At 41.5% G+C, this 13,361-nt stretch overlaps 2 protein-coding genes across 2 annotated transcripts; one reads left to right on the forward strand and one right to left on the reverse strand.

Moving 5' to 3' along the window:
• Nucleotides 1–970: 970 nt before the first annotated feature.
• LOC131245325 (PLASMODESMATA CALLOSE-BINDING PROTEIN 5-like) lies at nt 971–6,018 on the forward strand. Its single transcript, XM_058244693.1, has 3 exons — nt 971–1,732; nt 1,874–1,901; nt 5,676–6,018. The coding sequence occupies exons 1-3, from the start codon at nt 1,306–1,308 to the stop codon at nt 5,839–5,841; spliced, it is 621 nt and encodes a 206-aa protein (XP_058100676.1). The 5' UTR covers nt 971–1,305; the 3' UTR covers nt 5,842–6,018.
• Nucleotides 6,019–9,713: 3,695 nt separating this feature from the next.
• Nucleotides 9,714–10,968, reverse strand: LOC131245324 (E3 ubiquitin-protein ligase ATL41-like). Its single transcript, XM_058244692.1, has one exon. It carries the CDS (start codon nt 10,951–10,953, stop codon nt 10,231–10,233), a length of 723 nt encoding a protein of 240 aa, XP_058100675.1. The 5' UTR covers nt 10,954–10,968; the 3' UTR covers nt 9,714–10,230.
• Between the last annotated feature and the right edge of the window lie 2,393 nt (nt 10,969–13,361).

Raw genomic sequence — 13,361 nt, forward strand, 5'->3', positions numbered from 1 at the left:
GATAAAATAGTATAAATAAATGGAAGAACATTCCTCCCTTTGACTGAGGGAGGTTTCTCATAGTCAAACATGAGTAACTTTTATCGAGGTAATCAGTCGAACACAGTTATTTCACATGTCAGAGTTCCTCATGAGTAGTAAATCTTTAGATGCTCAATGTTTTATGAGTGAGGTAAGAGCTTACCATCCATATCTTTTAGTTGATACGTCTCTCATAATGCCTCTGTCTTCTATTCAATACATCCCTCAATTCCTGAGGTCAAGGTCAGGGTTGGCTGATAAGCCTTATTACCGAGCTTGGTCGACCGACTTAGTTAGGTCATAAGATCTCAAGTTTTCAAGCTTGCGTGTCGTGGTTATCTCTCGATATCCTTGATGATCAGAGATCTCCTTGACAATATGTTTGAGCGGTCAAAATTCAAAAAAATTAGACCCTCCGCTGATGGTCAAGTAGTTGAGCCGAGCTATCCCTTAAAAACGGATCCTTCCTCTTGCTGGGTTGGTAGACTCATGGGAGTTTCAACACCCGGTCAAGGGTTCGAGTATCCATATGTGGTGAAATTCCACTAGCGTGAGTGTGTGGGGTGTGTGTGTGTTAAAAAAAATGGTAGGGGTTTTTTTTTAAAAAAAAAGAAGCTACCCCTTAAAAATGCTGTGTTCTCTCCTGTACTGGTCGCTATTCATCGGTCCATTTTCACCCACAGCAATTAACATGAAAGGGAAGGCAGCCTCCCTCTCTCACAGGGGATCACGAGGATAGAAAAGTTATCTGGTCTTCAGTACAGTCAGCAGATACTCGTATTTTCAGCTGTGAAAGGTGGGCCCTTCTACTCAATCTGATACGACGATTCTAACATTTTTATTTTTGGCCTTCAAAAAGACTTCGTGACAAGGAAAATAAAGCAACGGTCTACAAGATCCGGAAACCTTTTTTTTTTTCACATTGGACATGGACGGTGGAAGGCAGCGAAAATGGTCTGCAGAGATCCAAAATGGTGGGTCCCACCTATCAAAGACGAAACCTGAGTGTACTGTACAAATCCTCGGGTCGCGGATTCTACGGTCACACGTAAATGATGTCAGTGACTTGAGTCTGGACACTCTTCCCCCTCTTCTGGCAAACAAGCAGCGCACTCTCGCCTCAACGGTAACCTGCGCACCCCCTTCGAGATCTGTTCGTTTCTCCCTTTCTTCACTACTCTATTTTAAATAATTAAAATAAAACGCACCCCCAATAGCGTTATACTTTTCCAGCTCTTCCATTCTCCCCCATCTTTCCATCAAATCTTCCAATAAATTCCTCCAATGGCGACCACACAATCTCTTCTCCCTCTCTTCATCATCGTCTCCTTCTGCCACGCCACTCTCTTCCTGTCGGCGATTTCGTCGGAAGCCGTACAAAACCCTAACCCTAGCTTCAATCCCTCTTCGGCACGGGTTCCATTTCCAAAGACGACGAGGAGATCGTCTCTGGAATCGTCCAAGGCGTTGGAGCTGTGGTGCGTCGCGAAAAATAACGCGGAGGACGCGGCTTTGCAGTCGGCGCTGGATTGGGCATGTGGGGCCGGGGGCGCCGACTGTGGGCCCATACAGCAGGGTGGGGCCTGCTTTGAGCCGCAGGACATCCAATCCCACGCTTCCTACGCTTTCAACAACTACTTCCTTAAGAACGGGGTCGCCCAACAGAGCTGCGATTTCAGTGGTTCCGCTGCACTCACCTCCTTGAATCCGAGTAACGTCTCTGTCTCTTTGGATTTTGAAAACTCTCAGTATCGGCCGATACGTGCCGGGTCTATTATCTGGTGTGTTGTTTGGCTTCTTTAGCTTCGGTTTCTGAAATCGGATCCGCCTGTATTTGCCTTGTGTGTCGCAGGTCACGGGATTTGCGTTTTTCCGTCGAGGTACGCTTTTGGATGAGAACTACTTTTATACTCTGGTAGACTGTGATGGATGATACGCTGGCACTCAGTAATAACTTAGAAATTGCACATGTGTCATACACGTGTCCAATTAAACCATCCAAATTATGGTACTGAGTGTAGATGTATCATGAACTAAAAGTTAACATTATTTAATAACCTGACTAATGGATTGGCGGACATGCTTTGGACGGTTAAAAATGAAAAATATCCAACGGTCCTCTTTCGTCCACGAATCAGGGGTAAGGATTGTTCAAACAATCTGATATTATTGTGGTTGTGACTCGGCGACAGTGGGCTGCCAATCAAGTCGGTTTTATTTGAGTTAATCATGTTACATGTACAATTTCTTGCCTCCATATCAAGTGTAGTACTTAGCCCGAGCATCATATATAGTTCTCTGCTTGCATCATTTCGTTTACATGGCTCGGAACCCAATATCTGCGCACGTGCACGGCTCAGGTCAATTTCAGGCCAGGGTAATGGATGGGCTTGGGCTCATGGCCCGGTCAGATTTGAAAGTTTTTCTAGTGAGCCCCGCTAACGTGATTCGCGTATGTGTGATCGTGATGGGGCCTCGTCGTGCACGTGCCAAAGCTGCACACATACACATGGGAAGCAGATTGCGCACTGAGTAAATTCTGTGGGGCCCACCGTTATTTATGTATTTTATCCACTCCGGCCATCCATTTAACCATATAATTTTAGGGCTTGAGGAAAAAAATAAGCATATCCAAAGCTCAAGTAGACCCCACCACATGAAACAGTGTGAATTGAACGTCCACCGTTGAAAATTTCTCGGAGGCAGCAGAAGTTTTGGGTGAAGCTGATATTTGTGTTTTGCCTTCATCCATGTGTGTGTGATCTTATGAAGAGGTTGGATGACAAATAAACATCATTGTGGGCCCTAGGAAGGTTTCAACGGTAGAAATCATTATTCCCACTGTTTCCTGTGGTGTGGTCCACTTGAGTCTTGGATATGCTTCAATTTTGGGCTTAACCCCTAAAATTAGCTGAAAAAATGGATGGACGGCGTGGATAAACTATGTACATTCGTGGTGGGCCCAACAGATTTTACTCAGTACGCAATCCAATTTAGCACCCCTTGCCCGAAAATCCGGCCGTTCCCGTCATCACTTGGGACAAACCTCTAAAAAAAGGCTGGTCGATGAGGAAAGAGATCGACGGTTCACATACAATTTACAATTGTGGTCCACCTGATGAATGTACCAGCACGGTTTTTGACCTGGGCATGTTCAATCTAGGACCCACCTGTTAAATGTGCCGATTTGACACGTAATCCTCCTACGTTCGTGTTCAGCGAGGCACCTTCGCCATGTCACTTTGTCATGTGGGCCTGATTTTGGAGTGATTGACTGGGCATGAATTTCAGGCCCAGCAAATAAATGGTTGGACAGCCATGTTTTCCAAGAAATTGATACTTACAATCTTCCTTTTTTTTTATTTTTTTTTATTTTATACATAGTTACATGCACCCTCTTTTGGTTTTTTCTTTTCTTTTCTCTCTTGAATTGGCTAGAGATTATGTGTAATTAGAGTAGAATGGTAGAAATTCTTGTTTGAGGAGAATGCATTGCTATGTTTCCCGCCTGAAATGAAATGGATATGTATATAATAATATCTCTTACCTATTGTTAGAAAACCAGGAACTCAGGGCTCCGCTCAGTCACCCAATGAGTGAAGACCTAGATGAGTCGACCCATATTCATCAAGTTTTACTTGGTTTAACAAAAACTTAATAAAAATTGAAATTTAAAAGTAATCTCTCAAAAACAAAAACAATTAAAAGTAGGTAAAAGAAAATAATAAATTAAGAGAAATGCTCCAGTGCTCTTTGATCACTATTAGTTATACTGCTCCTAGTAACATTGGGATACTTGAACCATCCAATCGCCTGATCTAGACTGTACATTAGGTCCACCATCGAAATACCGGAATAATCTGATAATCATAACTATCTAATCATCAGCCTTTAGTTCCATATCAGTTATACAAAAATAGGTCCTCTATATATATATATATATATATATATATATATATTGGAAACTTCTGTCCATTAAATTTGCAATTGCGTCTATATGATTAATTCATCAAATACCTCACACGTTTAGAAATTGATTTTAAGAGCGTAATCCCACTCCCCCTCTATCCACATGCACATCACACACAAAACTTGATAAAATGTGAGCTTTAGTTAAAAATTAGGGATTCTACCCCAAATTTCCTCAAGAATTCTGAATTTGCTCTACAGTCCCTTGACTAATTGAAAGGCCTGAAAAGTGCTTTGAGGAATTGAAATGACCAAAGCTTACTCATTTACCTTTTTCGAAAAGTGAAGTCGAGCATTGTGGGGTCCATGTGATGCATGTATGACATCTAACCCATCCAATTGGTGCAAAACACCATGTTGATCAAACAAACTGAAAATTAGGCTGATTCAATCATCAGGAGGGCTGCACCATAAAAAAGTGTACACCGCCCAAAAACTCTGACTTCACGTGTGCCCACCTGATGAATTGGATTGGCCTAATTTTCATTTTATCTAATCATTATAGCAGGGTGCATTTGTTGGACACTTTTGAATGTCATCTGCACACCACAAGGGCCCACAATGCTTTTCTTCACCACTTTTTAGAGGAAGAAAAAAAGAAAAGAAAAAAAAGACAGAATTACCAATTAAAAAACAGAGAGATGAGGACACTTGGTCATTGTTGAGAAAGTATGCTCTAGTGATCCCATTGTTTTATGAAGTAGACTTTTGTGTCTGTGATGGATCCAGAAAACCCTGTCTTTGATCCAAAACATGTCACATTTCTGGACAAGATCCCGATTGTTCGTCAGGTGAGCTCTATAGTGGAGGGCCTGTAGCTTAAAAAAATACACTAATTGGCCAACTCTAGTTGTTTTGTTGGGACTTTCTTAGCTATCATATTAGTGGCATCTAAATGGACATTTTCAAACATGATGAACAAAATATAAGCCATTGTTCAACGGGAAAAGATCACCCCAATCATTGACTAGGATTGCCTTGATTCAGGGCTGTGGCCCATCCACATGGCAGCTCATCAGATCAATGGCTCTAATCATCATGCACATGTTTGATGGTGGTGATAAACAACGTGTACTCCAGCTTTCTATTTCTCATAGAATTTTAGGACATATTTGTAAGAATTAAGCTCCTTTTTTTCTTTTCTTTTTTTTTTTTTTTTTTGTTTTTAATTATCTAAAGAACATGTTGTCACAGACCAGACAATCCCAAGAGGGTATTCCAGGTATTTAGCCAATTTTGATTCTTTTTGTAGATTAAGAGGCTTGAGCAATTTAGAGAACCCTAGAAAATTCTAGAGAATGATAGAAGTGTATATGGTAGTGAAGAGATTTTTAGAAGTTTCTATAGATCTCTAGTTCGTTCATGTAGATAGGGTGGTGTACAAAAATCTAGAAAGATTTTAGAGTGTTCTTGGTCATTGAATGATCGTCAGGTTACCTTCATCCTAGCTATTCATGTAAATTTGCTAGAAGGTTCCTTGCCCTATCTAAGGAGGGTTTTGCATTAGTAGAGGTGTGCATTAGAGTTACTGGATAAGTGATAAGTGCTCAAACATTTTAATGAAAGCTTGTGGAGCATAGTGATTTATGGCATATTTGATCACTTATCCTCTTGATCAAAGATGATTTCTTTCTATTCTTTTCTCATAATTGTATAACATTTTGTGATTGTATAAACTGTCGCAGCTCGGCAGCAAAGAACGGAAGCTTTACTGGCTTGACTGGAGGAACAATTACTGGGGTTGGACCTGCTGGGGCAGACTTAAGCGGTAGCCAGATTACATGTATGTGGGTGTGGCCTTTAATTTCAGCCCTTATGATGTTAGTAATGACTGTATTGACTTTACAATGAAATGAGAAACAAACGCAGCTTCTTAATTCAGCAAAATTGTTTCTCCATTTCATCATTTGAGCATTTAAGTTATGCTGCAGTCTCATTCTGGTTTAAGCTAGATGTGATGTAGAGAGTGAACTGGATTTGTAGATTTTATTCTTTATTATTATTATTATTATTGTGACTATTGTTGTTGCTGCTGCCGCTCTAGCTCAAATCATGAGCATTTGATTTTGACTTTTTTTTAATCACCCTAAACATCAAAAGCTCAATCTTGAGTAGAATACTTGGCATTCTTATTGAATGATCCATATGAAACCTTGCCATTCTTGGTGAAAGATCCATATTAAAACACTTTCTATGACTTACAAGTAAATCTTATCATACCCAAGCTTTATGGTGATATGTGAAGTGAGCTCCACTTGCTTTGACCCCTGAGGAGGTGGTATCATGTTCTTTCAACTAACAGCACCATCATTGAAGATAAAATGGTGACAAGACTCGCTGCAATACATTTTTAAGTCACGGAGTGTTATTACGGATAATTCCCCTTGAGTTCATTTGAAAAGTAGCTGCATGTTGGTGGCAACACCATTCAGGGTGTAGATGACAAGGATCGTGCAGATATGTTAGACAAAACATCCTTATCATTGCTCGTGAGAGGAAAACTTACAAACTAGTTGGGGCCCATCAGTACCTATAATCCGCCATGAAATCTATGTCGAGTGGATCTAGCATGATCATGACAACATGAGAATCCTGTCTCCATGAATTTCTTTCTATCTGACTTTGTTTAGCACATCTCTCTTGAAGTCAAAAGCCTAGCCTTCTTGTTCTTGCCATTTTGATTGTGTTTATATATTTTCCTTTAGTGGAGCTGTTTTGGTTGGTGGAAATAAAAAAGCAACTGAGGAAATAAAATCAATTTTCTCAAATCTGACAGTTTCTCTCGTCTGCAAAAGACTAGAGGATTGAGGAAATTGATTTCCTTTTCCTCAGATTTCCTTTTCCACTCTTAGACCTATTTTTTTAATTTTTTAATTTTTTAATTTTTAAAGAAACCTTTTCACGTTTTCCCTAGTTTTCTCAAATGTGACATTTTCCTTTCTTCATCTATTTTTCCACCAATCCAAACAGGTTTAGAGAAAATGAAGTGGGTCGTCATTTAACATTTCATGGAGCCACACTATAGATCAAAACGCCCTTAAGATTTTTGGAAGGAACCAAGGCATTAGTGAAGTACATCTCATAGCGACTGAGAAACAACACTTGCTATGAGAATGACAATATATAAAAACATCTGATAGGCAGTAATCTGCAATGCTGCATGCTAGCTCTTAGATGTGTTACAAAAGAAGGGGAAAAGAAAAGAGTCCAAGATGGAAGTTCATAGAGCATGACAGCCCGACTATACTGGCAATTCAACTGTGTATGATGTTGACCAAACCAATCAAGGGAGCTGAATTACAGAATGTTATATCTTCATTCTGGAGAGTCCTCTTGGTTTTGTGCCCTGAGTTCTACTGATGCACGAGAGACTTGTGCTGTTGATGGGTCACCCAGAAAGAACCCATCAAACCATTAAATTCATCAATGACATGATCGCCCTAAGAGACTAAGGGCTGTTGGGGAGTCGCGTTAAAGAACCCATCAAGCATCATTGGCACGATGAGTACATTGATCATATCAACCTTTAAGAGGCTTCAATTCACGAGGAGTCTCTGGTGTCAGTCTTTCTAGATTCCTAGATTCAGCCTACAATGGCTGCCAATAGCCTTGCTGATGCAGGGCATTTTCACACCGCGCTTGAGTGGGGTATCCGGTGGGATGCAGGGGCACACTTGGGATGGGCGGCCCATGTAAGGTGGGTGGCTCGTGTGAGGTAGGCCCCACCCGTGTGAGGCGGGTGGCTCGTGTAAAGCAAAACCCATGTGAAGTGGGGTTCACGAGGAGGGTTCAGCCGGTGTTTTAATCCATGGGATGTGGGGCCTGGGTTATAAGATAAATAAATTAATTTGCCATGCTCTATCAATTCAAGCTTTTAGAGCAAGTGGTTAATTGTCTTGCATCACTTGCATCTTGTCCAATGCTCAGTTTGGTCTCATCTTCCCCTCCAACAGCTCCTGTTGCTTCAAATGTGTGAAGAGGGCGGGCCATGTCTGTCTTTTCCTCGACTGGGTCATGGCTTTGGAGGGTGACATGATACTCTCTGTCATCATCAAAGTAGGCTGTCAGCATTGTGCTTTTAGGATGCTCATTTTTAGATTCCAATTTGTAGAATACAAACTCTTCATGTTCTAGTTGAGCTATTACCACCTATGGCCACCGCACGGAGCGCTGACAGTCATACAGAGAACTTGCTGCTCTGCTTCAAGAGGAACTACAAGTTGATGTTCAGCGACGAAGTTTGCAACTGTTCGGTATTCTAACCCTCCATCGGATCAGTTCCCCGAAAATATTCCACATCTGATTATCCTAAACTGTCAAATTTATGAGTTTTTGTTGAATATAGATTATTACTTTATTTTACAAATGACTCTGTTGTAGGCCATGGATTAAAAGCATAGGATATCTCAATCTGGGAGACTTTTGGGGCATCCCACATTCACGAGGCAGATCAGATCGATGGTAGGGATTACCACGACTACATGCCCCACTTGGACAGGACTGCACATAGGCTTGCTGCTGGGATGGACATTGTAATTCCTACTTCAAAGGCAAGGTAGTGCTTATTGCCTGCACTATCATTGCTAATGGCAGCCTGGCATGTCCATCCTTCTTGAGTACCCTTTACTATCCTACTCAAGATCTATGTGAAGATTGCATGGTTTATGCAACTTCCGAAGTTATCAATGGTATTGAAAACCAGTTTTCAATTCCGAAAGCTCCTGTCCATCCATCTGGACTTACAAAGCTGTCCACTGTCCATGAAATTTCCATTAGAACTGATGCATCTACAAGGAATGCTGTCACCACTGCTCCCACAGTACACTACTTCACCAAAATCTATTTTTCCTGGTTGATGTTGGGATCCCAACGATCTGAAAAACCGCCTATGTCTTAATTGGGGTTTTAGAGACTCCGACAGGCCATCTATGAGTATGATTTGCAGCTTAAACGAGCGGCCAGCATGCTCCCAGATCTTGCTTTGATTAATGCGTCATTCCAAGTGTTGGCTATTAGCACCAGTACCCATTTTCCATCACCCTTCAGAAGGCAACAGAAATTCAACTGTTTGGATGATCCTAATCATCCTCTCGCCATGAATGAACAGATTCAAAAAGACGCGGTCAGCTGGAAAAGCAAAATGAATTAGGATAAATCCAATCAATGTGACTTTTGGGCCTTTCAGAACCACAAAGAGACCCTCAATATGGGTGGCCTGGATTTCATACACGCATGCCACGTGTTCAGTAGATTGGTGCATCAGCATATCCCGAACTTTCCGAATGATTCCTCAATAATACATGTGCATGACTGCTTGGAAAGAAAGGCAATCTTCTACCAAACCCTTTGAAATTTGCTTTTCTTTCTTCCCCACCAAGTCAAGCAGACTGCAATATAATTTGAGACTTTCTATACAATATTGGGATGCCGTTTGCACCTAACCAAATGGAGCTATGGTCTTTGTTTGATCAAAACCATTGATATGATGTGCCTCATTGTCGATGGTCATACACCCAAAACCCCCAAAACAAAACAAAACAATCATAGCCCTCAATAGGTGAAAATACAGTAAGAATTCACATACAACATATCAACGGCATCGATCACCGAACTATGGGCCCCACTTGTAAAAACTGAAGATCCGGATTACAAACTGTCACCCATCATGTATAAATCTGAGTTTAACACTAATTCCTCCAAAAAAAAAAAAAAAACCATGTCCATAACCATAGAAATCTCTGTGCGATTCATAAATATATAAATATATAGTCTATCAAACCCAATATACACACAAACAGAAAGTACAAATAACCAATCTATTATAACATGAACCGCTTGTATAAATTTAAAATAATAACAAATAAGAGGTCTCACATGCAACTGGTTGGACCACTAAGTTACAGTCCAATCAATGCACAATTGCTCACATGTATGCTTGTATGAAATCCAGCCTGTTGCCCCATCATGAATATCATTCATTGTAAAAATCATTCCAATCCACTTATCAAGTGGGCCACACATGCACTTTGATCATCCAATCCATGTCTGTCCATGGTTTTGTAGGGTGTGGTGGTCTTTGATAAGTGTACCTACCTGATTTCCGAATCTGATATTCTTTCTGATGAGTTGGATTTTTACAAACTTGAAACATGGACATTTATGCAGTAGTTGGATGGTAACATATCAGTCCAAGGTGAGGAAAGAGGGGGTGTATGAAATAGGGTAGATGTATACCAGAATTCACTGCCTCTCAATATCTTCAACAGCATCAGCTTGGCCACAAGATTGCATTCTCCTATCTGATTTCTCCCTAGTGATAATTCTCCGAAACGAGCTCAGCCGTGAACCCGATTCACCCCCCTTCGACGACTGGCCTACAGCGTCCGACGGACCCTCCGAGGCCATCGACATCGTGCGATCCAACGGTGGAGCTGATGCGACAAACACCATCGGCGCGGTGGCCTCCTGGGCTTGAGGTTCTGCATCAGTCCGGCATATGGGGCACGTAGAGTGAGAGTGTAACCACATATCAATGCATTGTAGATGGAACATGTGCTTACAGTTTGGTAGAATTCTAGCAATCTCTTCTTCCTCTAATGCACTCAGGCAGACTGAACACTCGGCGCCGGTATCGTTGAGTGGGTCGGAACGCTTGTATGTGAAAATTGGGAGGGTGTCGATTACCGACGGATCGAGCCCCGTCTTGGGTGGCTCAGGGGTCCCCCTTTGGGCGGCTGTGGCCAGGTGACCGATCAAAAAACGCCGTCTTGCCTGGCGGCGGGCGACTCGTCTAACGTAGAGATGGAGAAGGATAACGAGCCCGACGACAATGAGCAATGAGCCGAAGGCGATGAGCATGGCCTTGTTGCTTACACCGTAATGATGTCGGCGTTTGTGGTGGTCGTCGTCTGACATAGCGATTAGGAGGGAGAGCGGGCACAAGGTGGATGGTATGGTTTGCATTTTTTATGTAGGGTGCATGGTACTATATCAGGGGTCTGTGTTCCTTTTTCCCTTCAATAGATTGACTGAGACTGCATTCATTTTTCAAATTGACTTTGCAAGCTGAGTAGTTAGAGGAATAGAGACGGGATTCCGTGCAGAGGTTTATACGTTGAGATTAACCTAAAACGAAATATGTGGGGCCCACCTTGACTTGTGCAAGACATCCAATCCGTCCATCATGTGCCCATCGTGTTCTCTTTGGTACCCAAAAATCAGGCCGATATTAAAACTGTTGTATATCATATTTTTAACCGTTCGTGGAACCGTCAATCCAGATTGGCCATGTGTCATTGCAGGAAAGGTATATCATACAAAGGATCTTTAAGGATACATGAGTGCGGCGGAAATATTTACAAGCTGAACACCTTTTCAAGAGCAATTCATGATTGAGAGGAATAGAGCTTGGCTTAAAAAAGACGAACAATCAAAAGCAAAAATGTTACAATAAAAGTATCTAAAGGGCGATACCTTAGTTGTCATAACTTTCAAATAAAGAAGAAAAATGTTGGAAGAATAGCTGTTGAAGAAATTTATAAATAGCAGGAAGATTGGGAGAGCAAACACACACAATCAAATTCAACAAACAAATCAAATTTATTAATTTAATTTAGATCATTTTATCTTAGGAATAGTAATAATTCAATAGTAATAATTTCTTAGTTGTAATTTAAATTTACATACATACGTTAAACTTGATATTTATTTAATACAAGTACTTTAAAAAAAAATTTATTGCAATTGCTCTTTTGTAAATGATTGTAAGTATTTCTTTTTATTTTATTGCACTGTCATATTGAAAAGTTACTTCTTGTGAAAGTCAAGGTACAGTTCATCTTGGGAGGAAGAATCCCACTTTTCAACAATTGCGTGATTATTACAAATATTCTGTAAATAGTTGGGTAGGTGACCAATTTCCTCATCTTCTGGTCATATATTGTTTAGTTAGATGTATGGGTCAAAGTTGGTCAATTTGAATTGAGCTGTTCTATCAATTCTAATAGCAGGATAGAAAACAAATCAAGGCACCAAAGGAAACGGTTGGGATTTGGGCGTTCCACAACTAAACTTTTCAGATTTTGTGTCGGGTCCAAAGTATTTTGCTTACACCATGCAGCCTATATAAAAGACGCACCCCCACCAATGGGCACCCCAAGTAAACACAACAGTCCTGAAACTCAGGTGGGTCATGCTGCGTGATTTTTAGAGGTTTTGGGCATGATTTACATGGTGTGGCTCGCCTAACTTTTGGATCACTCAGATTTTTGGTCTCCAAGGGAAACATAAGGCAGATCGCATGATGGACGGATTGGATGTCACGGACTTATCATAGTGGCGCATGGGTTGAATCCAGGACAGAGCTATTTTTGATATAGCTAATTGAGGTGTAGACATGGGCTAGCATTTGCCTAGAGCCCAATCGGCCGGCCTAACCAATCTTATTTAGATCTCGTACTGGTCTGAGACTGTACTCAGATCAAGGGCTGTAATTGGATACCGTTGCTGCTGTAATCATAATAGACAGACAAGGGACGTGTCCCAGAATAACACCTTAAACTGTGTGGTGGTGGACCACTAGGACGAATTACTAATGAATAGCTAACAAAGAAGGAGAGTTTAATTTCTAATCGTCCTTTTTCAGGTCGTCAAGCACAGGCTTTTCATCGTTCCCCACTTGATTCTAGCATTATCAGGCTCTCGTCGCATACAACAAAAATACCAAGGGATGATTGCAGCCGACCATCAACATACACCAAACACAGGCGGGGCCTCATGTGATGACGTGGCACGCTTTGTTGAGATCCATACCATTCATCAGGATGGAATCCATCGTGAAATCCTTATATCTAGATTCTGGTGTGTATACTCATCATACTGGGCCACAGATGCACCAAACAATGAGCGTTCAGAAAATGATAGCTGGCGGTCCACATTCAACTTACATGCGTGCATCCACCTGATGAGTGATCCAATCTAAATTTACTTTGATAAATATAGCATAGTTGCCTATCTGATCAACGTCCAGGATCTCTTAATAGTGTGCCACATCCGGCACGCGTAGGGCGCTTGTGATTATTCACCTACGTGTGAGACTGGAAAGTATGACGTGGGGTGAGTTGACCCTGAGGAACAGTGGGACCCGAAAGGCACCGAAAGTCCCGCGCACGAGCTTTCGCTTCCCTTTCTCAGAGCACTGGTGGGGCCCAGTAGAAGAATAGCCTAGATGACACGTTGGCTTTCCGTGACCCTTACTCCACCAACTACCGACGAATGTTGCTGCCTTGACCTAAAGGGTTTATTGAAGGGCCGTTAATATAGCAGAGTTGCAAGAACCGGAATACCGTTCATCCATCTCTTCATAATACACG

Source organism: Magnolia sinica, chromosome 5, assembly GCF_029962835.1.
Source record: "Magnolia sinica isolate HGM2019 chromosome 5, MsV1, whole genome shotgun sequence".
NCBI lineage: Eukaryota > Viridiplantae > Streptophyta > Magnoliopsida > Magnoliales > Magnoliaceae > Magnolia > Magnolia sinica.

Excerpts from the sequence above, each read along its gene's own strand:
- LOC131245324 (XM_058244692.1), bottom strand. The coding sequence starts at position 10,953 with ATGCAAACCATACCATCCACCTTGTGCCCGCTCTCCCTCCTAATCGCT.
- LOC131245325 (XM_058244693.1), top strand. The coding sequence starts at position 1,306 with ATGGCGACCACACAATCTCTTCTCCCTCTCTTCATCATCGTCTCCTTC. Across the intron at positions 1,733-1,873 it reads ACTCACCTCCTTGAATCCGA|GTCACGGGATTTGCGTTTTT; the intron begins GTAACGTCTCTG and ends TGTGTGTCGCAG. Across the intron at positions 1,902-5,675 it reads ATTTGCGTTTTTCCGTCGAG|CTCGGCAGCAAAGAACGGAA; the intron begins GTACGCTTTTGG and ends AAACTGTCGCAG.